The sequence below is a fragment of the Microtus pennsylvanicus genome, chromosome 9, assembly GCF_037038515.1.
Source record: "Microtus pennsylvanicus isolate mMicPen1 chromosome 9, mMicPen1.hap1, whole genome shotgun sequence".
Taxonomy (NCBI): Eukaryota; Metazoa; Chordata; class Mammalia; order Rodentia; family Cricetidae; genus Microtus; species Microtus pennsylvanicus.
Genome location: NC_134587.1, coordinates 86695133 through 86722424, shown reverse-complemented (window position 1 = coordinate 86722424; position 27292 = coordinate 86695133). Strand labels below are relative to the sequence as shown.

General features: G+C 47.4%; 1 protein-coding gene across 2 annotated transcripts in view; it reads left to right on the top strand.

The window, feature by feature from the left end:
• Positions 1–27292, top strand: part of Wwc2 (WW and C2 domain containing 2) — a 167364-nt gene that overhangs the window by 116622 nt on the left and 23450 nt on the right. For both annotated transcript variants that reach the window (XM_075986755.1, XM_075986756.1), the window contains exons 10-16: positions 5399–5488; positions 6858–7474; positions 11566–11695; positions 12137–12217; positions 12295–12381; positions 17069–17261; positions 19445–19609. In XM_075986755.1, the coding sequence (XP_075842870.1) occupies positions 5399–5488; positions 6858–7474; positions 11566–11695; positions 12137–12217; positions 12295–12381; positions 17069–17261; positions 19445–19609 (1363 nt within the window). The remainder of the gene's footprint in view (positions 1–5398; positions 5489–6857; positions 7475–11565; positions 11696–12136; positions 12218–12294; positions 12382–17068; positions 17262–19444; positions 19610–27292) is intronic.

Here is a 27292-nt window from a genome sequence, read left to right as displayed (position 1 = left end):
CCCTGGAGTATCAGTTCCTCTGTGTCTATTAGGAATGGGAAAGTGCTCATGACAGATGTCGAATAACTAAGGAATGTTGACATAAAATCAGGAGCGCACTACATCACTGAGCGAGCCTGATAACAATGGCTATAAACTGTTGCTCTCTGAGGAAGATGCTCTAGACTTCATGAAGCAGGGCAGCCTTCCTAGGCTCGTTTTCAATACTGACAAAAAGCCCTATGTTTATTGCTTTTAATTTCAAAAGGAAAGGAAGCGACAGCTTGCTCTCTTTGATACCTTAATCAGTTACAGGATGTTCCTTGCATGTGGCTTGTCAGCTGAACACTGCTTCTGAAGCAGAGGCAAGCATTCTGAGCATCTTCTGATTTGTCTGTGGGACGGTGGGAGTTATTTATTCAAAAGTACCCAGTGCCGCAAGCAGAGCGGCAGGACTGTTGATCAGAGGACACACGTGTCCCTCGGATGTGAGCACACCAGCCAGAGCCCGGTGCTGGCTGCTGTGGCAGCGTACCTGTTTGGCGGCAATCTGTGGCCCTTGAGAACCAGTGCGCATCCTAGACCAGCAAGGAGAAGGGTCTGCCCCAGCGGCCTGGAAATGAGTGTATGCATCCATCCAGAACCCAGTTCCTTCTCCTTTCTCATCCTTTGCCTCTTGCCTTCTAATCCCTATTTCTCAATGACTGTCCAGAGTTTTAAACATTAAAATATTTAAACTAAGGGAATGGTGGGGCAGGGAGGGAGAAATCTGCGGTTCCTGATTAGGTCTTAGCAAGGGCATGTTTTGAGTTTAGCCGTTTGGGGAAGTCCTGCTGATGCTCCACGTGGCTTCAGCGCCCTTGTTTTAGGGAACATGAGCAGGTATCCCGAGGCAGATCTCTATAGACTGCAGGCATTTGACCGAGTTCTCACTGTTGCCTTGTTTCCCCTTCTCATCCACCTTCCTCTGCTTTCTCTGTCTCGTGGTGAAAGAAGCGTTAGTTCTGGGTGTGAGGAAGGACCCAGGCAGCAAGCACCCACAGGCACAGGGGTAAGGAGATGGGAAGGGTGAGTTACTCGGGTCTGCATTTGTATATTTTAACTTTCCAGCGAAGAGTCACTAGTGGATGTAAAGAGCGGTGGCCTTTGTGTCTCCTGTGTACAACACTAGTGCCTTTTACATTGTACAGCACTTTCTAAATCCCGGGGATTGTTCCCTTCATGTCCCGGGGGTTGGTTCCAGAACCTCTCCCTGATACCCAAGCCATAATTCCCCTTTACAAATGTATAGTGTTAACAGAAAACATACACGTGTCCTCTCAGAAGCTTTGAACACTTTCTAGATTATGTAGAATTTCTAACACAAAATAAATGTTATGGAAATAGTTGTCATGCTGTATAGCTTAGGGAACAATGACAAGGAAAAGGCCCACATGTGGTCAGTACAAACTCAGGGTTTTCGCTGGTTGGTTGAATCCTTGATTATGTGACCAGGGTTGTGGAGACTCCCAGTCTCCATGCTCCTCTAACGTTTTCAGGGGACGTCTCTCTTCGCCTTTGCAGCAGGTGAGGGAGTCTGGAAAGGCGCTGGTCCTCCTTTAGCTTTGTTCCGGGGAGACAGGGAACGTGTTCATCGTATCTGCATTTACAAGCAAGCCGGCATCCTGCTTGTCTTTTTTAATCAGGGATGGTTTGTTCCGGAGTGACTGTTACACTTTGCACACATATAAAGACTGTCAAACTTCTAGTGGCAGGTTGGGACCCAGCAGAAGCAGGAGCTACGTAGTATGTACATACAATAATGATAATATTTAGTGAGAAGCAGCACAGGGTTGGGCCATGTGGGGAATAGACAGTGTGCTTAGCTGACTTCACCTGCGCAGCCTGTCTGCCACTGACCCGATAGAAGCGAGGAGGCATGCCTGTCTTTTGTTTGTATATTACTGGTTTTCTGAGCCCTCTGAAAGTCCAGCCACTTGGCATAACAAGTGCATGCAAGTTTCCTTATAGTGCCTGTGGTCGAGGGCAGGTCCCATCGCTTTGCAGTGCAAGGGAGGGAGCACTCAGATGTCCCATGGATCAGCTGAGCTCCCCCATCATTGCTCACGGTTCCCTTCCACATGTCCCAGGAGCAGAGCCTTCCGCTGCAGTGTGCGCCAGGTCCTCTGCTCCCCAAGCAGACACAGCACAGCAGGGCCTGGATGTTCTTACTCATGCTTTTGTTTTCTGGACCTTCACGCTTATCACCTATTCTTTACCTTGCTTCCTACCATATAGTCTTATTTTCGCTAGTTGCTTCGATCCAGCTGTCCTTGAACCTGTGTAAGTAAGAGCCTAGCCCTGTAAACCATGCCTCCTCCTCCTCTGTGGTAGAGCAGGTGGTGGCCAGCAACACCCTAGGAAGGAGAATTCACCGGGTGACATCGAGCACATTGTCAACATCAGACCCTCGGTTTCTTGGTGCTGACACACCAAAGCAAGCTTCCTGCTGTCTTGCTTTAAGCTTTCCTGTTTCCCATCCTATTGTGGGTTTCACATTCTTTCAGGGATGAACTCAAATTGTGGTCTCCAAAGACACTAAACTCATATGAACGCACAGGCATCCTTTGTATCCTGACCCCCATTTCTGCTGCCGCTGTATAGCACAGCTGTGAGCCCCACAGCAGTGGCAGACAGCTCCCTCTAGCGGCAATAAAGTCTATCTGCACAAGCCAGAACTGGACCAAAGAGAAATTGCTCTCCAGTCCTGTACCCCTTTATACTTTGGCCCACAACACTGGCGCTCTGCAAACTGTGGTTTCCTGTAGCTGACAGATCTTTGCTGCTTCACACAAATTCCAAGGGCTCACCACGAAATCATCAGTGCACCTGGATTACTTAAAGTTTTTTTGCTAAGGTATCTGGAGATTATTTGAAACAAATGGGCCAGGCATGTGAGTGCCGTCTACTTTTCTTTTTTAATGGAAAGAAGACTGCTTTACTGTATTGATGACATGAACGCTTCCCAGGTAGAAAGTTGTGAGCTCGGGAGAGGCAGCGCCTCCTTCCCTTGGAGTGCTGAGGTAGACACAGAAAGAGATGGTGGCCTGATACATTGCCAAGGGCAACCTGAAGGGCAATGAAGAGAAACAGGATGGATACAGGGTGGAGGGGTACCCTTTATGAGCCCCTTTCTCTCTTTGGAAACTAGACGGGCAGGACTGGGAAGGAGCATAGAGAGCCAAGCTCAAGAAGAGGGCCATATTTATAATTCCCTGGGTGTGCAAGACCTTGTCACCTAGTCTGAGGAGACTTCCGGCTGCCCTCACCTGACAGCTTGATGGGTCCATTAAGAGCAGTAGCTGCTGCCCTGCTCCAAGATCTCCGTGGCTTTTCACAACGCCCTTACCGCCCTTCTAGTGGCACCAGCAAGAAGTTTGTATAGAGGAGAGAGGAAGAGCCAGTGCCTGCCTTCTGGGACCTTAGCGTCATCTGGGGGAGGAAACATGTGAGCAGGAACACTCAAGTGGAGGCTTTGGGGATGGCTCAGGCAGTAAAGTGTCTGCTTTGTATGCACAAGGGCCTGACTTTGCTTCCATAGACCTGCATTTAAAAACTAAAAAAGCCAAACATGGCTACAAGTGTGTAGTCCATAAGGGCCAGGTTCAGCGAACCCAACAGCTCAAAAGATAAGATGGGGCTGGAGAGATCAGCAGTTAAGACCACTCGCTGTTCTTGTAGGACATTGTTTCAGTTCCCAGAACCCACATGGTGGCTCACAACTGGCTGTAACTCCAGTCCCGAGGGATCTGACACCCTCTTCTGACCTCCACGGGCAATGCATGCATGTAGTGCACGGACAGACACACAGGCAAAACAGCCACACACATAAAATAAAAGGAAAAATAAAACATCAACCTCTGGTGTACGTGCACACACACACACACACACACACACACACAAGAATACACGAGCACAAAAGCCAAGCACCAGTAGTTGAGAGCCAGCCTGCAGGAGCTGGCCCAGCAGCCCCTGAGTGTCATTATGACCTTGAGAACAAAAGACACTATCCTCCGAAACGCGTAGGGCGTGAGGAAATGCCTTTGTATTAATAAAATTGATATTTGTTTTTAAAATGTTACTTATTTCTGAAGTATGTCTCCTATTGCCAGAGACACATGTTTTGGCAGTGTTTGGGCTGTCTCCAGACCTTTGTGCCTTCCAATTCAGTTTATCTTTGTGTTAATATTTCTTCCTGATTGAGTTGATTTGTTTAGGAGATTTTAAAAACTAGGTTGCGCTTCTTAAAAATGAAGTTATAAAAGTTATGAAAAAATTAGCCATGCCAGTATTCCAGAAAATGGCAAGAATCACTTTTTAATTGTAACATATAATGGAAATTGTGTTGTTGACACATCAAAGGGATAGGTGCCTATAAATAAAACGTGCCCATCTCCTCACTACCCAAGACGTGCGTAAAATTTCAAAGGGTTGGAAACTGGGGAGATTTTCTTTTCCTCCGAAGCCGTGTGTCTTACTGTGTGTATCGCCACCTCTCAGGGCTGTGAACAAATGGGGCTGTTCTGTGGCCTGTTGAGCCCTTTCCTAGGCCTTGCTCCCTTTGATCCCTTTAACCGCCTTATCAGGTAGACACAGAAGCATCGTAAGCATCGTTCACAGCCGAGAAAGGTGAGCCCCGCTAGCCGGTGGCTTTGCCAAAGGATCCCGGGCTCCCAAACAACAAATCCCAGGCTAGGCACTGAGCTCTGCCTTCCCCAGATGACGTGTCAGGGCCCCGGTTGATGGGATTTGTGCAGGCACTAAGCTTTTCCTTGGATGCGTGACCTATTTTGAACTGAATTTGTTTCGCGATAAAATTCTCCAGTACTCTAACTGTATGATAATCTGCTCCAGGTGAGGCAGGACGGAGCTAGGGAGGCGGCTCTCTTGGACTTCTTGGTGAGATTGTCACTCGGCAGGTTAGCCACAGCAGCCTCTTGGATCCGTCTCTCTCACTGTTAAACCTCCCGGGAAATTAGCGGTGCAGTTTTTGTAGTTAAGCGCGATTTTATAGCAATGCCTGCTATATTCAGTACTTCCGGCGACCTTTTACACTCCGCTACCTAATGGTATCCAACGGTTTAGGTTTTCACTGCGGTCAACGTTGTCATTGTTTTCCCCGTGTCTGGGGCCAAATCATTTACCAACTTGAGAAAGTTTACACTGCCAACACTTAAAGTTTTCCTGGCTTTGGGACTGGACATACCTCTCCAGCTCCATTTATCGTGGCTGTGAAGCTCCACCCCTTGCTGTGGGCGTCCTCTATCAGGTTCATCCAGACGCCCCTCTTACACATGATTCTGGGATACTGAGTTTTTCTGTTGCTTAGTTTGGGTTTCTAAGTTATCATTTGAAAATTAATTTCTTTGTTTTTTTCTAGATTGAAATTAGAAGAGAAAAGAAAAGAGCTGCTCGGGAAGCTTGAGGAGACTACTAAACTAACCACTTCCTTGTACTCACAGCTCAAAAGGTGAGTGAGCACGGCGGGGCCCTTGAAGGGAGCGTCTTTCCCAGCACCCAGGCAGGCCCTGGTTCCTCGTTGGTTGGTTTTTACTGCTTAAAAGTAAACAAATAAATTATGCCCGCTCCACTAATGTTTAAATCACCAAGTTTAGAAACAGGTTTCCCTCCCCCCCCACCATAAACTCCACATTTAAGTTTGGAGTGCATTCGGAAATCTCCTGCCGAAGGGGGGAGGGGCTCACCGTATCTGTCAGTGAATATCGGAAAGTAGTGTGTTTCTGCCGTTACTCCACCTTCGTTCACCAAGGGAGACAGGGAAATCTACCGTGAATAGCTGCCCGTGACTTCCTTACACGGATTAGAATATTCACTCTTGCTCGTGGGTCCACCGCCGCCCTGTCTTCCTAGCCACGGCTGCGACACTGACACTTGCTGTCAGCCTTTTCCAGTCTTGTTGGAGTGTGAGGTTGCGAGGATGGCTCTGCAAGTTGACTTACAAGCATGCGTTTGATTTGATTTAAAATTTTAAGGTGTTTCACTGTGGTTGGGTTCACCATGTTGCCCTAGCACTCGTAGACCAGACTGGACTTGAACTCACAGAGATCCGCTTTACCTGCCTTTATCATTGTCAAATATATATATATAATGGTTATTTACTTTCTCATTTAGGAGACAGGGTCTCTCTGTGTAGCCCTGACTGTCCAGGAGCTGTCTATATAGACTAGGCTGGCCTTGAACTCACAGAGACCCTTCTGCCTTTGCCTCTAAAGTACTGGAATTGAAGGTGTGCACCACCACCACTCCTGGCCAGATGCTGTGTATTGTTTATTTTTTTATTTTATTTTTCCAGGATGAGATATATTTGAATCTTGTAAATGAGAAGAAGACTGTTTTGAAATACACATGTTAAAATATAACTAGCCCACATTTGTTCTTGAAATATTTATATTTGATTTTAATTATGTAAGGAAACTTTAAATACAGAAAAAAATAAATTAAATGGCTTTAATTTTACTAAGTGCAAATACAAATAATCTGACATTCATTATAAGTAAATAACATTTATTCTCTCTTAAGCATATAATTTTCTTCTTTTGCAGACTCTTATATGCAAATCCATACCTCTTTGTTTACTTTATTCCCTGTTCAAGTTTTTTTATTTATTTATTTATTTTTATTCTGCGAATTGTTTAAAAAGACCAGAATTACTGGGGTGTATGAGGACCCATAATATATTCATGAGTGACTAGGGAAGCCATCGTTCAAACAGCGAGCTCCTCTGCCCAGGTTGTAAATCTAACTCCCGGGCATCGCCGTCGCCATTCTCTTCCTGTCTGAAGGAGTCAGTGTGCACTGTGCTGTGCTTTCTTCCCCAGCCTCTCCTCCAGCACACTGTCCATGTCGTCTGGCAGCAGCCTGGGGTCCCTGACGTCCAGCCGCGGCTCTCTGAACACCTCCAGCCGGGGATCTCTCAACTCCCTCAGTTCCAGTGAGCTCTACTACAGCAGCCAGGGCGATCAGATGGACGCAGACTACCAGTATAAACTAGACTTCCTTCTTCAAGAGAAGGGTGGCTACATTCCTTCTGGGCCCATCACCACCATTCACGAGAACGAGGTGGTCAAGTCTCCCAGCCAGCCTGGCCAGAGCGGACTGTGTGCCGTGGCAGCTGCAGCCCCCAGCCACACACCCCCACTGACCGAGGCCTCCAAGTCAGTGACGTCCCTCTCCTCCAGGTCCTCCCTGTCATCCTTGTCCCCTCCCGGCTCCCCTCTGGTCGCGGACAGCACATTTCCAGTGTCCCCTCACGACCCCTCCGTGCACCAGTTCTCCGTTGACTTTGAGGACTGCGGCTTGAGCAGCCACTTTGCCGACATTGGCCTTGGTGATAATCAGGTCTTGCTGGATTCAGACTCAGGAGCGTCCCAGTCTCTCTTAGAGGATAAAGACCTTGACGAATGTGCAGGGGAGCTGCTGTATGAAGGAGCAGCAGGTAAGTGTTGAGCTTTGCTTTCCCACATCACCCTGCACCATTTCAGGAAGGGTTGGAGGACTCATTCCATATAAAGAAAAAGGGTATGGCTCCCTTCTCATCCTCCAGGGTGTTCATTTGAAGAGCATTCATTCCGTACCTAGACTTTTCTTCTCTGTCAAATAAAAATTGCCATTCTAGAGGGGGGACATATTTATAGCTCAGTGGTAGACAGCTTGCCTAGTGTGTTCAATACCCCAGAACCACAAAATAAAAACAGGGACTGAAGAGACGGTGAAGTCTGTCAGGTGCTTGCTGCGCTAGTCTGAAGGTCAGAAAAGCCACTCACACCAATAATCCCGGGGCTCGGGAAGCAGAGAGGGCGGAGCCCCAGGGCTTCCTGCCAGAGGACAGAACCTGCTCTGCTGAGCTGCAGGCTCAGTGAGAGACTGTGTCCCAAAAAATAAGGCGAAGAGTTGCTGAGGAAGACACCAGTGTCAGCCGCTGACCAAGACACACATGCACACCTTTATACACACTTGCATACACAAACATATACATGCGCAAAACATATTGCCCTCCTGTTGAATAGACTCGACCGTGGGGGCCTGTTCTGTAGTCCGGGCCCTCTGTGGGTGGTGGGTGCCTAGGATGTGTTTTATGAGCGGTCCACATTTCCACCTGGACCCTGGTTCAGAAACAGCAAAGAAATAAGGACTTTCTTTTTAAAATTGTCCAGAGCAGATGAAAACAAAGTCAATTAGCATGCCGGCTAATTAGCACAAAGATTTAGTGTTTAGCTTGCTTGGGGAGTTCTATCTAAACAGTTTTTGGTTTGTGCCAAACTCCCCTTCTGCCCCAGTTACTTGGTGGCTATAGTCCAGTGTCCGGAGCTGCTCTGCCATCTGCTGGCTGCTCTCGCAGCTGCAGGTCCAGGAAGATGCCCCTTGGAAAGTGTACCTGTTCATTAATGTTGCTCTCCTGCGCACTGGGGAAGCTTCCAGTGTGTGCCATGGGTTGTAAAGAGCAGAGGGTACCATTGCAGTGGGGTGCTGTCCTGGGTTCTATAGCCAGCGTGAAGCTAGGTACAAAGCAAACTCTCAGCTCGTGCTGGGAAGTCCTGTTCAGTCAGCATGTATCAGCGCGTCCCACCATGCAGAAAGAGCAGCCCATGCAGAACCCTGGCCTTGCTGTTTTAAGGAATAGTTTCTATTGGTGTGCACATGTGTAGGAATTCTAAGTATTAATCAATTGGCCAGTCGAGATGCAAGTTGATTTAGAGGTTTCTGATACCGAATGAAGTTCCATGTTCTTGTTAGTGGCTGGGGCAGAACTGGAGTGGATGAGACCTTCCTATGGTTCATATGCCCTCTTTCGGGGATGTGCCAATGAATAGGTCATTCTATTAAAATACCGCCCCCCACACACACACACACAAATGCACATGGGAGATGTGTCCATAATGGCTTCCCACAACGAAGAGCCGCTGTGGGACCTCACAGGGGCCCGTGGGAAGCAGTACAGTGGAGCATCTGTGCCTGCATCCTCTCCACCTGCCTCTCTGTTGTTCAGATGCATTCCTCGTCTGCACAGTTAGCCTCATAGAATGCGAGGCCATGCATGGCGTCCAAGCCTGCCTGGCGCACACGCGCAGTTTGTGGTAACTGGTGCCCTGTGTGGCGAGAGGTCATGAACACTGGTGTGCCCCTCTCTCCACACCACGCTGTGGGTTGTGGGGTGGAGAAGGCCGCGTATGTTGTGGTTGCACCGTTCTTAGGTGCTTTTATGCCTTTCAGGACGTGACACTTCTTGAGCATCTATAACTGACTGCTCTTTATGTATTGGAATACTCTCTAGTGTTGTGGTGAATGGCGGGGCTGCGTCCCGCCACCCCGCTAGCTTTTTACACCTGAAATAATTACACAGAAACTGTATTCTTTTAAACACTGCCTGGCCCATTAGTTCCAGCCTCTTATTGGCTAGCTCTTACATATTGATCTAACCCATTTCTAATAATCTGTGTAACACCACGAGCTGGCTTACCAGGAAAGATCTTAACCTGCGTCTGTCTGGAGTGAGAGAATCATGGTGACTCACTGACTCGGCTTTCTTTCTCCCAGCATTCTGTTCCGTCTACTCCGCCTACCTAATTTTCTGTCCTATCAAAGGGCAGTCTTTATTTAACCAATGAAATCAACACAAAACAGAAGACTCTCCCCCATCACTCTAGCGAGTATTTCTCAACATCCCATCAAATGGTGAACCCAGTACATAAAGGCAGATGCTCAAAAAGCAGGAGGGTCCCAAAACCTTCGGCACAAGGGCCATCACGATGATCCTGAGCCACCCCCTCCCCCCGCCACCCTCCAGTTACACGGCTGCCCAGTTCCTAATGCCTGCGTTTGCTAGCACCTGTGTTGATGACGTTGTGGCTGGAAACAGGTGCCTGAAGGAGATTCCCACGAAACCATTTTTTAACCTTTTAAGTGTTACACAGCACTGCTGTTAAAGGTGCCCTCGACCTGACCGTGGCCCAGTGGCAGAGTGCTTGCCTAGGACCTCTGAAGCCTTGGGTTCTGTCTCCAGTACCTCAAGACAGTCGCTTGGGGAAAATGCACACAGGGGCTTTGTTTGCAGTTAGCTTTCAGTTTCCTGTCTGGAAACAGCAGAAGGTGCGTGTCTTAACCGGCAAGACAAACTGTTCAGGCCACTGCACCGTCTTCCGACCTTAAAGGGAGGGGGCGCTCTTGGAAGGACACTGTTCGTGTTCACAGGTGGCGTCCAGTCCGTTCTATACCACTTGCTCTCCCCGGCATCAGTCCCTGCCAGATGAAACCAAGGTGGAATAACTATGAAGTCTTCCCCACAGTCAGTCCCTGTCATTGTCAAAGTCAGTTTTCAGACTGCTGCGGTTATTCCTGGGGGTAATCAATAAATCATGTCGTCACCTTCACCCCTCGCAAAGGGGGGTGGGCAAAGAGAAGGCCCCTCATCATCAAGGAAACAGCATTCCCACTGCCAGAAATGAAAGAGAAAATGCAGCAATCAATCCTGTCATCTGAAGCCTTAAAACTTAAACATCTTAACTGGATGTAAAGTCACGGCTCAGAGGGTGGCCCAAATGCATACCAATACCTCTCCTCAGGCTCACTCAGGAGCTCTAGTGGGAGGATGAAAGAGACTTACCGCGGTACAGAGGACAGCTTTAAGTGACTGTGCCTCGCTCCCTGCAGGATGCTGGCAGAGGAATATGAGTTAGAGATAAAAGTGAAATGGCAGCTGGTGCTAAAGATTCAGTAACATGCAAAAAAGTTTTTCTGTTTCTGTTGTTGATGTTGTTTTAGTGGTAGTAGCTGGTGAGAATTCATGTAAATCACAGATGTTTTCTCTTTCATTTCTGTTAGGAGAGCAGCACAGGAGAAGGAGAAAGCGGCATGTAGTGTCTGATGAGGGCACACGGTTGCTTAGCCAGAGTTTGTGGTGGCTCATGGATGCTTAAGACAGAAGCTGGGGATAACGGGAAGTTGTGTATCCCTTGCCTTAAAATATTTTACAGCAAGGGCCAGTGGATTGCATCCAAGACTGACAACCTGAATTCCATTCCATGCGATGGAAGGAGAGAGCTGTCTCCTGCAAGCTGTCCTCTGACCTCCACCCGTCCATCACACACACACACACACACACACACCATAAATGTCTGTATTTTTTTATTGTTTTTAAGGGGGGGGGCGCCGTAGAGCACTTGATGCTCTTGCAGAGTACTGGAGTTCAGTTCCAAGGTGGCTCACAACTGCAGACCTGGGGATACAATGCCATCTTCTGGCTCCCATGAGTACTGCATACACATGGGGCCTTTATATAAATGTAGACAAACATTCCATACACTTAAAAAAGCTTAAAAAAAAAAACTTCTTTTAGGCAGAAGCAGAAACAGTTTTTCCCAAGTAACCAAATCCCAGACCGTGTGAATCCCAGCATCCGGTCTCACCCCATCTAGTAATATGGGGAGCAACATTCCGCTTTAAGAAGAAAGTTGTACTTTGGGCTTCTATGGTGCATTTGATGCTTTTCCCCCTAAGAAACTAATGGTGCTGTCGTTTTCTCCACCTTAGATGTGGAAAAGTCATTGCCCAAGAGAGGAGGACTCCATCTGCATGGAGACAAAACTGCGCGTGTGTCAGCCGCTGCCTCTGACGAGTCCGTGGCTGGAGACAGTGGTGTCTACGAAGCCTCCATGAAACAGTAAGGCCCTTGATGCCTGCCAGCCAGGCTTGTGCATACTGTAAGGTGTGGTACCCTACAAGAAGCATCCTGCCAGCTGTGGAAATGACAAGCAGATTGCTGTACTCTGAGGTGGCTGACCTGAGGTTTCAGACACTGCTTTTTCTGAGAATCTTGGTGATTGGCCAATGCTTGTTTTACACATGGAATGCCTGTTTAGACACATGTCTGGAAGCCCCTAAGATAGTGGGATAGCCTCCCAGGACTCAGGAAAGCCAGGCATCGCAAAATTTGTTCCCTAAGCTCAAAGTCAGATTTTTGATGGAGTTGAGGAAGCCTGAATCAGTAGCTTCCATGGGAATCAGTTCCATGGAAGTGGGATGGGAGGGCCGCTAATGTCGCCCTTGAAAACGAGAGAAGGCAAAAATCCACCTCACTGACTGTCCGCCTGCTCCCGCCTAGGCCTGGTGAAGTGGAGGACACGCCCTACAGTGAAGAGGACGGCACCATTGTGGAGACTGCCCAGGTGCAGATAGGACTCAGGTGAGCCGGGGAGGGCGGGGGAGGGGTCTGGCCAGTGGCTGTGGTTACTCTGCTTGACTCTTTGTCTCTTTTGACAGATACGACACAAAAAGCTCAAGTTTCATGGTGTTTATAGCACAGCTCCGAAATCTCCATGCCTTCCTTATACCTCATTCTTCAAAAGTGTAAGTTAAGTCAGAAAAAGACAGCAACAACAAAAACAAACTGAGGAGCTTAAAACTTTCTCCCCACAATAATTCTGCATATGTGCAAACAGTTCATCCAAATGAAGATATGGCGGGAGGGCGGGCGACTCGAGAGATGGCGTAGTGGGTAAGCGTTCCTGCTGCTCTTCCAGGGGACCCACATTAGACAGCGTCCAACCACCCATAGCTACAGTTCCGGGGCACCAACGCCCTCTCTGGCCTCTGCAGATACCAGCAATGGATATACACAGATACACATAGTTAAAAATAAAATAGATCTTTTTAAAAAACAAAACAAAAAAACGAAGGCTGCAAAAAAAAAAAAAAAGAAGGCTATAGGGAGAAATAGCCAGGCTGATTGCATCTGAAGCAACCATAGGTAAAGATGAGGAGGGAAATGTGGGCAAAGGGAACTAGGGTTAGCTCTTATCCCGATGGCTATGGTTAAGATTAGGAATCAAAACTTTATATACAGTTTCTTTCCTTGACAGAGGTTGTTTTGGGGCCTGATGGCTGGAAATAGGATTTCAATTTTTATTATGGCATAGTCGTGGCTACTGTCAGTTTGGAGAGATTTTTCCTGATGGCACCCATGGCTGTGTAGTGATTACATCAAGCCTCGCCACAGAAACAGTCTGTGTTGCATGAAGGAGCGTGTCTTCACCATCTGTGGTCACTTCCAGTGACCAGTGATTGCTCAGCTGCAGTCCCATTACCGTGTTAGACCAAGAACTCCATCCAAGTGCTGATGTAATTCTCCACCACGCGTTGCCTCGGGGCTATTTCCTAAGAAAGCTGTTTTCTCAGCTCCATCCCGCCAGTCTCCTCTAGAGCCGGGGTCTCAGTGACTCTGAGAAGAGCACTTAGAGGTGTGACCCAGAGTACCACATCTGCATGTCTACCTCCTTTCTGAACACGGCAGGACAGAGACAGAGGTAAAACAGCAGCGGAGTGATCCCCGTGACTCCACATCCTGCCAGGCAGCTGTTTCCTTAATGACAGTGTCTTCCTCAGAGGCCAGGACTTTAACGGGGTACGTGTAAGAGTCCTAGGTGTTTACTAACAGGTTACTGTTAAGTTCACTTCCCTACCAATTGGGGGGAGTGCAGAGGTGGAGCTAGATGGAGATTATTCGGTGCTATCAGAAAGGTGGTTGAGTATTCATGGACAGTCACTGAGGCATCCTGGGATCCAGGAGGAGAGCGGGCTCGGAGGACTTCCTGAAGTAGAGCATGGGGACCCACTTCATCATGATTTGCAAGGGAGTAGGCGTGAGGTGGCCCCGGCTGCGTCAACACAGAGCACATTTGGGGAAGACAGGCTCATTTCCAGTCCGTGTGATAGCGGAGAATAAGCTCCTTAATAAGCCAGGTCAGAGTTAGCAGGACTGGGGGACGGAACAGTGAGAACCAACTACTGTGTGCCCGCACCCATGTCCTACATATATGTCTGTGTACCATGTGTGTTCCTGGTGTCCAAGGAGGCCAGAAGAGGGCATCAGATCCACTGGAACTGGAGTTACAGATGGTTGTGAGCCACTGTGCGAGGGTTGGAAACCAAACCCAGGTCCTCTGCAAGGGCAGTAAATGCTCTTAACTGTGGAGCCATGTCTCCTGCCCATGTCCCTTCTTTCTCTTCATTTTATTTAAAACATTATTTTATGTGTATGGACCTTTGCCTGCACAAATGTTTGTGTACCATGCGCAGTCTGTGCTGCCCATGGAGGCCAGAAGAGGGCATCAGATCCTCCAGAACTGATGCTGTAAGCAGCCATGTGGGTGTGGGACCCTGACCTGAATCCTCTGGTAGAGCAGCAAATACTTGAACCACTAAGCCATCTCTCCAGACACCATGCCTTTTTTCTTATGTACATACAAGTGTTCTATCTTGTCTACATAGCCACCATCCTAGCCCTTCATGAGGCATGGCGGCCCCAGAGTAAGGCAGGAGCCAGCTGGCCGTGTAGCATAGACTTCTGCTCCCCAGTCACTTGTCTACTTGGTCTGAACTTCCTGAGATGTAGCAGCGTTTTCTTAAAGTCATATGTAAGCCTGAATAAGGACATCACCAAAAGTATCAACCATACACCATGTTCTGAAGTGTTCTGTAGTTCCAAGTCTTTGAGGACTTTGTTGTCCTTTCTTTAGCTTTAATTTTCTTCCTTCCTTCCTTCCTTCCTTCCTTCCTTCCTTCCTTCCTTCCTTCCTTCCTTCCTTTTCCTTCCTTCCTTCCTCCCTTCCTTCCTTTTCCTTCCTTCCTTCCTTTTCCTTCCTTCCTTCCTTCCTTTTCCTTCCTTCCTTCCTTCCTTTCTTTTTGTTTCTTTTACTTTAAACTTCATTATGTAAAAAGTTACAAATAAAAAGCATCACCTATCAAAGTTTGCCAGACCCAGAGACCATATAACTCAATAAACTTCTATGCGGTTAGAGAAGCCATACAGAACAGGAGCCGTGGAGCCTTCACACTGGATTTTATACTTTTCGTATTGAAGATATATTTATGTTCTTAGCCACCAACAAAAATGAAAAATCTATACTGGAGTTAGAACTTATACGTCCTCTCTCATGAGCCATGTTCCGTGCCCACATTCAGTCCTTCCTCTCCCCTTACTACTGAGCCTTTCTTGTGCGCTTTTCTACCTGGTAACCTATGCCCACAGGTACATTCGTTTGTGTATATACATGTATTACTGGTTAGATTCCACATGACTGAGAGCCTATGGGTTTTTCTTTCTTTCTGAAATTGTGGGACCTTGCTTAATACTGTATTTCTAAGTCCATCCACTTTCCTGAAATTTTTATGATTTCATTTTTCTTTAAAGCTGAATAGTTAGTCCTAGTTGTTCATCAACACAAGAATGGATAATGTGTGTGTGTGTGTGTGTGTGTGTGCGCGCGCACGCGCACTATTCATCTCTAAAGGAAAATAGTTTTAGGTTTTTGAGACAAGCTCTCATATATTCTGAGCTAGCCTCAAACACCTGATCCTCCTGTCTCCACCTTCCAGGTGCTGGATCAAGGCTATGGACTACCATGCCTGGCTCTAGAACTTCTTTTTGACACTAATTATGACAAATTAAAGCTGGTGTTCAGGTAGTTGGTGACAGCTTGCCTGGCTCTGGTCGGAGAGGTCTCTCTTGTAGCAGAGTGGGCAGCAAAGTGCCCTTATCTGTAGTTCCTTTGCTTTCTCTCCTCCTCTTCCTTCCCCTTCTCTTCCTCCTCTCCCTTCCCCTCCTCCTCCTGTTCCTCCTCCTCTCCCTCCTCCTCTTCCTCTTCTTCCCTTTCCTCTTCCTCCTCCTTTCCCTCCTTCTCTTTCTTCTTAATATTTATTCATTTTGATTTTATGTATAGGGGTATTTTGCCTGCACGTATGTCTGTGTGCCACATGCATACCTGGTACACACAGAGGCCAGAAGAGGGCTTTGAGTTCCTGGAACTGGAGTCACAGATGATTGTGAGCTGCCATGTGGGTACTAGGAACTGAACCCAGGTCCTCTGGAAAAGCAGTCCCTGCTCTTAGTCACTGAGGCATCTCTTCAGTCCCTGCCTCCGCTTCTGGACCTCATCAGCTCAGCCCTGTCGCTGTGGAAGCATCTTGAGATGCGCCAGACACTTAGATGGTGGGTATAGAATAGCTGAGACCTGAAGGCTGAAGGGACAGACACCACCACTTCCTTCCATTGCCCTCTCTAACATGAAGGCAGAAGGAAGAAAGATTCGTTTCTCCTGAGCTTGCAGCCCTGGGGGGAGCCGAACCCTTTCATCAGCTGCCACTGGAGTTTAGTGCTGAATCTTTGTCGTCAATGTTGACATAAAATTAAAAATAACGAGAAATAAAAGTTTTGAGTCTGAATTTACAGATTTCTCTAGCTAGAAAAAGAGGGGCATATTTTAGACTATCAATTAGACAAGAATGGGAATGGGATGCGGGGAGATTCAGTGGATTTCTCTTTCTGAATTAGGAGGAAACTCCCTCAGGCTGCTTCCCGATCCGTGAGTCTTTATAGATTGTCAGAGAACTCCCGGAGGAGCAGGGGGTACGGTGTCGCTGTGCTTCACACTCTTGCCTTTGCGTTTGCACAGCATGAGGTCCTTCTGCGCCTTTCGCAGCTCTTGCGGTTGCGCCTCCCCTCCGGAGATGCTAGACAATGATATTTTGGAGCTGCGGCTGCATCTGTTTTCCGTCCTGTTAACAATATGCTCCTTAGCCTCTCTTTGTCTCTGGTAGGGTAATATATTCCGCTCCTCGGCTTGTTCGTCAACAATCTCTTGTTTGATGATCAGGATGAGGGTTCTTGGAGAGAAACCCACCAGTGCCCGCCTTAGCATGTTCCCACCTCCCCACCTCAGAAACAACTTACTTATAAGTTGATGTGTGGGGGGTGTCAGCCCTGAGACTCTTCCTCCTCTCTCCCCACCACGCCTTTGCTGTAGTCTCATGGTGATGACAGGCTGGATCTTTGGTGTTTCAGGGCCCAGCGGGCACGGGTGAATAAGAACAGAATGTCTGCAGCTGCGCATGGGCGCACTATGGCCGGGCACTTTGATCTGATAATGCTCGCCGTGTTTCCTCGTTTTCTCTCTCTGGCGGCTAATTGCAGATGACAGCTGCGGACCCACGGTAACCGAAGCACCCAGGAGATTCATTCCGTTCTTGTTCTTCGCAGGTATTTTAGGGTTGCTGTGCTTCCCTCCTCGGCGGATGTGAGCTGCCTATTTCGAACAAAAGTCCATCCACCCACGGAATCCGTGCTGTACAATGATGTGTTCAGGGTGGCCATCTCTCAGGCGGCCCTGCAGCAGAAGACCCTGAGAGTGGATCTTTGCTGTGTCAGTAAACACCGCAGGGAAGAATGCCTGGTAGGCGCCTTCCTATCGCTCTCAGAGAACACTGTCTTATTACGGCTCTGCCAGCAACAGCTACTGCGGTTTTTCTTTTAACATTTATTTATTTATCTGACTACGGCTGTGTTCATGTTCCAAGGCATGCACGTGAAGGAGAAAGGGTAACTCGGGGACTTAGTTCTCTCCTGTCACCATGGAGGTTAAAACACAAGTCACCAGTACCTTTACCCTTCAATCATCTCACCAGCCCTGGTTTTCTTTTTTTCTAAAATGTTTTTCTCCCATTCCAGATTTTTAAAATCTGCTTATAAGTCATAAGGTTCCGTAAAGCTTGACTTTCCAGATCTGCTCTTTGAGTATGGGAGAACTTTGCCTCTGCCACGTCTATCTCTGTGGACGGGGCTTGCAGCTCCCGATGCTAACCGCGGATGTGGAGTGCTCCTTGAAGGTTTAAAACCTGGAACAGTATCGTGGAAGTCTGATGGTAGAAAATATGATTTCTTGGCTGGGGAGATGGCTCGGAGGTTAAGAAGATTGACCACTCTTTCAGAGGTCCCGAGTTCAATTTCCAGCAACCACACGGTGGCTCACAACCATCTATGTATGATGAGGTCTGATACCCTCTTCTGACTTGCAGACAAAACACGCAGACAGCACACTGTATAAATAATAAAGGTTTTTAAAAAAAGAAAAGAAACTTGATTCCCTCCATTTGGGGATGAACAGCTACCAAAGTGGGGTGCTCTTGCCAACGATGGAGCTGGGGATCCACAATCATCCCATCGCATTCACTGACTCAAACTGAACTAAGCAAGACCCTGAGTGTATGGTTCCTGTGCTCAGCCCATTTGCCTCTCCACCGCATTAGGTCAGCCATAGGATTACTACTGGTTGAAACATGTGATTAAATGGGATCAGGGACAGAAACTGTGTGTTCAGCGTGTCCTGCACAGTTGGGTTTCCGTCTCCCTCTAGATGGCCTGTCAGGTGCAGGCAACCAGACAGGAGCCCACGTGGTCAGACCAGCCGTGTCTTTCTGGTCCAGTAGGAGACAAACTCATATTTAATGATGACCACAGGGAAAGGATAATAGTTTCCCTTTTCTTCCATATTTTGAAGAAAAGAGAGAAATACTGTCTCATAATAAAATTAGAATGGCACCAAGATCGTCCTGTTGGCCTCAGACAGGCGTCAGTACCGTGGCCACCATGCTTGCTTGCTGTGTGTCGAAGGCTCCAGTAAGATTACTAAATATGTAATGTGTTCCTCGGTACCTCTCGGAGCAGTGGAGCCGAGATTAGACTCTCACTGTGGCTACGTGAGGCTCTGAAGTTGCTTTTATCATTACTTTTTTTTTTTTTTTTGCAGTCTGGTAACTGACGGATTAAAAAAAGCTCTTGCTACATACTCATTCAAGAGCAAGGCAGTCTCAGTTTCTCAATAATGAATGTGTTGTCATAATCAAGTCCCTCTTCTGACATATTAAAAGAAGCACTTTGGTTTCTACTTAGTCATTTATTCATTTATTTTTTAAATTCCATTGAAATATAATTCCACATTTAGAAAGAGTTATGTGCTTACTCATTGAGGAAATTAGTTGGGAAAGTTTAGTATTACAGAATAATCCCAGGATTGCTAGTTTGATTGGGCATTATTTCTTAACTGAGTCATAGCTAAAGATATCAATATACCCAGGTTTTTAAAAACCCACCGGTCCTGTACAGGGCAGATGGCCAGCCCCATGGGCCAAGAGCCTGAGGATCTGGGTCCAGATCACAGCACATGCGTGGTGCAAGCCTTCAGCCCGACACTGGAGGGTAGAGGCGGGTGTATCCTAGGACCGTGACTCCAGGTTCAGCGAGAGACCTGTCTATTGCAAATAAATAAACAATAGTGGAGAAGAAATTGAGAGAACTATCACAGTCATCCCGCGTCTACTGCACATAGGTGTGTGCACGCACGCACACTTGGGCACGCACAGGAGCACAAACACAGGTGCATGTGTGCGTGTTCACGTCCACACACACATACTTGCACACAGACGTACACAAATGCACAGCCCGTGCTTTATGTCACCAGTCGTGTGTCAAATCTGCTTTAAGGCAAGCTCGCCCAGTCATCCTTAGTCTTACCAGAGAGAACAAAGACGAATGGACATGTTTCATTTCTCTCCGTTTATTTCTTCCATTTTCCCGCAGGCTGGGACTCAGATCAGCCTAGCAGATCTACCGTTTTCCAATGAGATCTTCATGCTGTGGTATAATTTACTTCCTTCCAAGCAAATGCCTTGCGAAAAGAATGAAGAAGAAAAGGAGGCGCCTGTAGTCCACTCAGAGGAGCCGGGCCTGGGTCCTATAGACCTGGTGAGTCACCTGGAAGGCAGCGCAGCACAGCTGAGAGGCAGAAGTGCAGTGTGGGCGCCCGCTGTGGAGGCCAGAGGGCCTGCTGTCACTCATGAGTTTCTTCCTCTTTCTCCGCCCCTCTCTGCTCCCAGCAGCCTAAGAAGAATCCTTTCCAGGGTAGATTCAAATGGGACCTGCATTATACCTCCACAAATAAAAGAGAGTATTTGAGGCTTTGGGTTTTGGTTTTTCAGGACAGGGTTTCCCTATGTAACAGCCTTGACTGTCCTGGAGCTTGCTTTATAGACCAGGCTGGGCTCGAACTCACAGAGATCCACCTGCCTCTGCCTCCTGAGTGCTAGGGTTAAAGATGGACTCCGCCAACCCCTTCCCCAGAGGCTTGAGTAAAGTAGTATTGTCATGGTCCCAGGAGAAGCCCCTTTACCTATGGCGTCTCTGGCACTTCTCCCTGCTCTGTAAGTTTGCTCATTCTGGGCATTTCATATAACTGAAGAAACGCGAGGTTTGCTCTCCTCCTACCCACTGTCGAGGCCCGCCTGTCGGGGGCAGTGTTAGTGAACCGCTCTAGTGCACGCTTCCCAGTTGGCTTCCCCCTCCTCCACCAATGTGCACTGAGGGCTTTCTACATCTGGATTCCTGTGAATGGGGCTGCCATGAAAACTGGTCCCCAGTATCCGTGGGGACATGTGTAGGCTGCACTTGCCAGGACACATAGTAATTATCCTCAAAATATATAGAGTAGTTGCCTTTTTACTATTAAATTATAAAATGTGTGTGTGTGTGTGTGTGTGTGTGTGTGAGAGAGAGAGAGAGAGAGAGAGAGAGAGAGAGAGAGAGAGAGAGGCTGACCTACAGTATGTTATATAGAACAGGCTGGTCTCTAACTCTGCTATCCTTCTGCCTCAGCTTTTCTGGGTGTTGCTTCATAGGTGTGTGCCCCCACGTTCAAATTTCTGTCTTGGTACAAGTCCCTTTTCAGGTAATTTTATTGCAGAGACAAGGTGCCTTTTCATTCTCTTGTTAGCAGTACGAAGGTTTATTATGACTTTGATGAGAATGCACCTTGTCTTTTTCCCACCCTCGTCTTCTCCTCTGCTTTTGTTCTGTTTCTGTCATAGCTAAGACTAGCATCGTGGCATAAAGATTTATCTAATGTCATCTTTATGAAGTCTTTCATATAGACATCTGATCCATTTGGGTTATTTACACAGCCTGTGAGGAGGGGGGCGGATTGTGTTTCTTTCATTTGTGTGCGAATGTATAATTGTGTCTCCCGGAGCTTCCCACTGGTGGGATTCCATGCAAACTCAGGGCTTCTTGTTTTCAGGGCCAGCGCTTGCCCAACAGAGCCCTTCCCAGCCTTCTTGCCACTCACTGCAGTATTGTGGTATATGTTGTGGCCAAGGCACATAGGCAAGAAATCCAGGTGACCGACAGGGCAGAGACAACAGTTCCCTAGCCAGACAGCCTCACCTGCTTGGCAAGCCATGGCCAGGGAGAGACTTTGTCTCAAAACAAAGCAAAACCCAGCAAAGTCTCATGAGGAATGCCAGCCAGGGTTGTCCTTAGCTCCATGAGCCCTTGCACACATGTGCAAATGCACGCACACAAGGAGTGGCAAAAGCAGACATCTTTATCTTATTCCTGATTTTGTGTGTTTGTGCCACATCACGCATGCATGAGTGCACGGTGCCTGTGGAGGCCAGAAGAGGGCATCAGAGCCCCTGGAGTTGTGAGCAGCTTGATAGGGATTCTAGGGACTCAGGTCCACCCATCTGGAAGAGCAGCAAGCGCTCTCAGTCACGAAGCATGGCTCCAGCTCCGGCTCCTAATTTTACGGGGAAGTTTTCACCATGGAATGATGAAGGATTTTCAGACAAACCCTTTATCAGACTGAGAAAGACTTTTTTTCTTAGGTACTTAAATGTTTTTATCATTAAAGAGTTCTTGAATTTGCCAGTTACTTTTTTTTTTAATGGGCTTGGATTTCCATATAGTTCTCCATCCTTCATTCAATTGCTGTTGCTGTATTTTAGGCGTTAAATTAATCTTGCGTTCCTGGGGTAAATCTTACTTGATTTAAAAACAAAACCAAAAAAGCCCTAGTATGTGTGCTTGCTAATACTTTGATGATGATTGCTTCCTTGTGTCTATTTCCTATAATGTCTTTGTAGTTCTCTCTCTCTCTCTCTCTCTCTCTCTCTCTCTCTCTCTCTCTCTCTGTGTGTGTGTGTGTGTGTGTGTGTGTGTGTGTGTGTGTGTGCGTGCGTGTGTGTATCCACTCTGTGTGTGTGTGTATTGAGGCCAGAGGACAACCTCAGGTGTCAGTCATTTTAGGCATGATCCATCCTGGTTTGTTTTTGTTTTTAAACAATTCTCTCACTGGAACTGGGGTTCACCAACTTGGCAAGGCTGGCTGAGCAGCTAGCCGGGAGATCTAGCTGTCTTTGCTTCCCCAGTGCTGGGATTACAAGTGGGCATGGACTTTGAATGGTGTTGGGGGTCAAACAAAGGTCCTCATGTTTGTACCGCAAGCACTCTACCAACTGAGCCATCTCCTCTGCCCTCAGAGAACGGGCACTGAAGCAGTCCCTCCTCGTCTCCATTTAGGAGGAATTTGGGAGAATATTGCTACTAATTACTTAAAAGTCTGATGGGTCCAGCAGCCACATGGGCCTTAGCTGTGAGAAGTCCGGTTCAAAATTCAAGGTCTTATTTGTTCTGACTCTCAGAGTGTTGGTCTTGAATTTGTTTTGGTGTCTTTGCCTTTTTAGGAATATTCTTATTTCACAAGATCATCTTAATCTGTTCATATAACAGCTCGTATTTTCTCATAATCGAATTCCTGTCTGAAAGGTTATAAGAGGCTGAGCTGTTAAAAGCCAGGCCCATAACCGAAACACCAAGAGACCCTACCTCGTTCATGCCAAAGCTCAGTATTGCAATCTTCCCCGCTGTTTTTCCTGATCAGGCCAGCTACAGATTTGCTAATGTTTTGAGCATTTCTGGAGAACCAACTTAGATTTTACTTGCCGTGAGTTTCCTCCTTGGTCTGCTATTCCCTTTCTTCTACTTGCTCTAGGATATGTTCTTCAGGTGGAAAGTTGGGCTCTTGGTTGATGCCTTCGTCTTGTCAAGGTAAATGCTTACAGCCCTAAGTACCCTGACAGCGCCGCTTGAGCATCCCAGGTGTCTCTTCTCCCATCTCAGAGTTTTCTCAGCTAACTGCCTTAGGCTTCTGCTTGCTTAGGACGGTTAATTTCTCATATTCCCTTCTGCTGATGGTCCTTAATTTTATCCCAGTGTGACCAAAAAGCCACACTTGGCATGACTCAAGTGCTTTTGAATTTATTGAAGCCACTTTTATGGCCTCGTATATACTAGAGAATGTCCTGTGTACACTTGAGAAAGATTCTTGTTGAGAATGCTCTACGGGCGTTTGTTAGTCCTGCCTAGTTTATAGTGCAGTTACATGAATTTTACTTCACTTTTTACCCTCTTCTAATCTCTATCTCTGGTGTTTAGTTTACGGGAAAGGGCGGTAGAGAGATTTGTAACAAAGTGCACAAATCTTACCCAAACAGTCAGAATTTATGGCAAAGCAATGACACCTGTGTAACTCCGACTCACAATGAAGCACAGTGTTTCTGTTGCCTCAGAATCTTCGCTTGTCCCCAGTCCTGCTGTTACCACAGTCTCCCAAAGGAAACTTCCCCCATTCCTTGTGTCTGTCCTAAGTGACTTTGAGTTTGTTGTGATTGAAGTCTGCTCCTGTGTCTGGCATCTTTTGAAATTCGCTTGTTACTCTATGTAGTTACAGCTCATGTACTCTCATTGTTATTGTATCCTCAGTTTATCTGTTCTATTGCTGCTGAGCATCCGAGTTGTTCCTAATTTGGGCTTATTGTGGTGTTACTATTAATTTGTGTACATATAGTTGATGAAACTCCTGCTGTCTTTTTTCACTGTTTTCGTGTGTGCACAGCACTAGCTTGGGTCTTTCCTTGTCACTTCCCTGAATATAAAATGCATACTGCTAAATGGGGGTTACCTTTTGCAAAGCGTATATTCTAGTTTTTAACTCATTTTCTTTTATATTTTGTTGTATTTTGATCTGAGTCCGTATGCCTGGAAATGAGTATTGGAAAATAAATTTCTCACGCTTGTCTGTTACTTTCTGTGACTTACCTTTCCAATTCCATAATGTCATTTTTGGGTGAATGGAAAGGCAATTCTAATGAAACTTTGCCTGATCATTTTTCCCTTTAGGCTCCATCCTTTCCTTTTCAAGAACTCGCCTGCAGGGTGTGAGGATTTTTGTTTGTTTGTTTGTTTGTTTTTTGGTTTTTTGTGGGATTTCAAGGCAGTGTTTCTCGTGTAGCTTTGGATTCTGTCCTGGAACTCGCTCTGTAGAGCAGATTGACTTCTAACTCATTAAAATCCGCCTGTCTCTGCCTCCCGAGTGCTGGGATCAAAGGTGTGCACCACCGCCACCCAGCTAGGATTTTTTTTTCTTTCGGATTTAGTGTGTAATCCTTCTGAAAATAATCTCTGCATGGGATGTGAGGTGACCGGTCAGGGCTCCTCTCAGCCTCCTGGTAGCCGACTCATCTGGCATCATGGGAGCTTGGGACATAGTCATCGAAGGGTTTTCTTCCTATGTGTCTATGTACTGTCTCGACCTTGCCGTCCATCCCTGGAATGTTCTTGCTTCACCTAGTCTCCTCATGCTGCTCTCAACTCTCTTTGCTGTTTAATTGATTGGTTTTTAATTTACATAATTTGTGTTTGGTTCTTAATGTTTGGTTCTCTTTCAGTGTCTCCGTTTCCATGCTGTTCACGTCACTGACCATTTCACACTGTGGGTGACTTCCTTGTCTGGAGCCTGAGCTGATTTCTTTACTGATCTGCTGATTTGAACCCTCTAGATGAACACTGTTTCTTTTCAGAAGGACCCTGGGTCCTTTTCTGGCATGTCAGCTAACTCACCCTGTGTTTCGGGTGCTGGGGTGTCTTGGTGGAGTGCTGCCATGCTGGCGGCTGGCTTGTGCCGAGACATGTCGTACCGTACCCTTCTGTTTCACACATCCGATGGCAGGCACCACGTCCTCCGCTCTTCTGTTTCTCCCTCCTTTCCCCACTGCTTTGTTTCATCTTCATAAAAACTCCTGCTATTGCTCAGATACTGCTTTGAGCGGAGGGAGGAGCTGACCGAGGTAACAGGTGGGATGGGGTGCCAGTCCCCCATCACCTGCAGTGGAGGACACGTGAGCACCACACTGCGTCCCCCGTAGGGCCTTATGATGCTGGCTGGGGGAAATGTAGTTTATAGTCTTTTTAGGCTAAGTAGTGAGGTGGGGGGGGGGGGCAGAAAATAAAAATGAGAGGAAAGTGTGTGGCTGGAGGGTTAAAACCCAGCAGAAAATGCTGTGTATTATGTTTGGAAAAAGGAAAGACAGACATAAAAGCTTTTCTGTGGTTGTACCAACTACAACTAAAGTACAAAAACATACACAATAAAAAATTAACAATAGTTAAGATTTAAAGCAACCTTCCTAAATCTACAATCATTTAATACAGTTCTTCATGTTGTGGTGACCCCCAGCTATAAAATTATTTTTATTGCTGCTTCATAACTATAATTTTTCTACTGCTATGAATTGTAATGTAAACATCTGTTCTCTGATGGTCTTAGGAGACACCGTGAAAGGGTTGACCTCCAAGGGGTCATGACCCACAGGTTGAAAGGTTGAAACTGCTTTTTTTCTTTCTCTTTCTTTTTTTCTTGCTTTCTTTTTTTTTTTTTTTTAAGACAAGGTTTCTCTGTAACAGCCCTAGCTGTCCTGGAAGGAAGGAGTACTGTCTTTAAAATAAAAATAAGAAGGCAGTAAGATGAACTAGAAAGTACTGTGCCCTTTGTCTGTGTGTTTCCCCATTGGAGAAGCGTGGGTTTTTTTCCCCTTTGCTTGTTTTTCTAATCAGACGCTGCAGGTTGTGACAAGGAGAGCTGCTAGTCCCGGCATTTCAGCTAAATTAAGCCGCTGTGTCCTCCGGAGGAGGTTTGTGGTCAGACTGTTTTCTGCCAGGCTTCCTCAGTCTGATTTCCTCTGAGTGAGCGTTACTGCCCTGTGCCTGGTGTTTGGATGCTCGGTGGGTGTGCAAACCCCATAGAGCCCCCCCACCTGTGCCGCCTTTGTTCAGTCCAGCAGGATGCTGCCTCAAGCTCTGCCACCAGCTTCCTGTGGCCCTGGTCTGAGGGTCCCTGTCTAACTCGTCCTTGTCCTGGCAGTGGCCATGGTATCAGGGTGGAGAGCATCAAGGCTCAGCCGACTTCAGACTCCTTTATCAAACTGGGTCTCCACAGCCTGTGCTGATCTTGATCTGCGGGGTACTGTTCTGTGGTGCGGACCCGTGGCCCTCAGACTTCCATAACGCGCTCCTGCTTTTCCTCACGGCGCACTCAGCTCAGCCTCTGGTGTCAGGTTTCAAGGGTGCAGACTGCTCCCCAGTTTTCTGTCCCCTCAACTCTCAGGGTGATCAGTGCCCAAAGTCCTTGAACACAGTTCGTGTGTGTGTGTGTGTGTGTGTGTGTGTGTGTGTGTGTGAGAGAGAGAGAGAGAGAGAGAGAGAGAGAGACTGGGGCCCCAGTCATCTCGGCAGAGTTGTCGTCCCCGTTGGTGGCTGTTTGTCATGACTTCTCTCCCATCCTTTCTCATGATCTCATAGACGTGGCCCTAGAATGTCATATTACCCATGGCCCAGGCTACAGTGTAAGGGTTCCTACACTGTGACGCCCCCTTTCTCCGTCCTCTGCTGGCAAGGGGTCTCTTTTCTATAACTGGCAGCGGCTTCATTCCAGGACACCAATGGGCTTCTCTTTGTGTTCATCCTGGAAGAATAGTCCGTAATTTCATCAGTTTTTCTTTATACGGGTTGTAAAAGCTTGATTGCTGTCTCTGAAAAGCTGCTGTGTCTGGATCACTTCTGGGTCTGCCTCTGTTGTCGGTTGTTTCTTTTGGCTTCTCGCCACCAGCAGTTAGCGGAACGCTGGCTGTTTGGATGAGGGATTGGAAAGCTCTAGCTGAAGTACTCTTCTGGAGATGAGCTGAGGTTCTTCTGAAGGCAGACGACAACATGGGAAAGTCGCCTGCTACCTGGGGATTGTGAATCCCAAGTTTTCTCCCTCCAGAACCCTGCAAGGCATGAAATAGCTGCTACTGTCCAGGCGGCTAGCAGCTGGTTTTGGCTTTATTTCTGTCTTGCTCTGTACAGATGCAGCTTAGGAAAGGCAGAAGCCTGACTAGACACACCCTGGGTGACGTCCAGCCCAGCCATACTGTGTGGACTGTCATAGTAGCTCTGCATTCCATGGCAGTCTTTTTATGCAGTGGCCTGTGGGCCCGGAGTCCAGGCAGCCCATCTCCTTAGCCCGCGGGCCTCACATCGAGGTTGCTAAATGCCTTTAGACTGGCAGTGATGGTCACCTCTCTTGTGTCTTTGCTTTCTCCGGGACCTCAGCCCTCCAGCCCCTACAGCCCGTCAAGTCTTCTCGTTCTCGAACATCAGGGAGTTTGTATTTGTTTTTTATTTCATCGTGTTGGGCTTTCATGCTTGTTCGCAGTAGGAGAACCGGGTCTGGCACCAGCTGGCTCTTCACAGCTGGAAGTGGAAGCCTGCACCCGA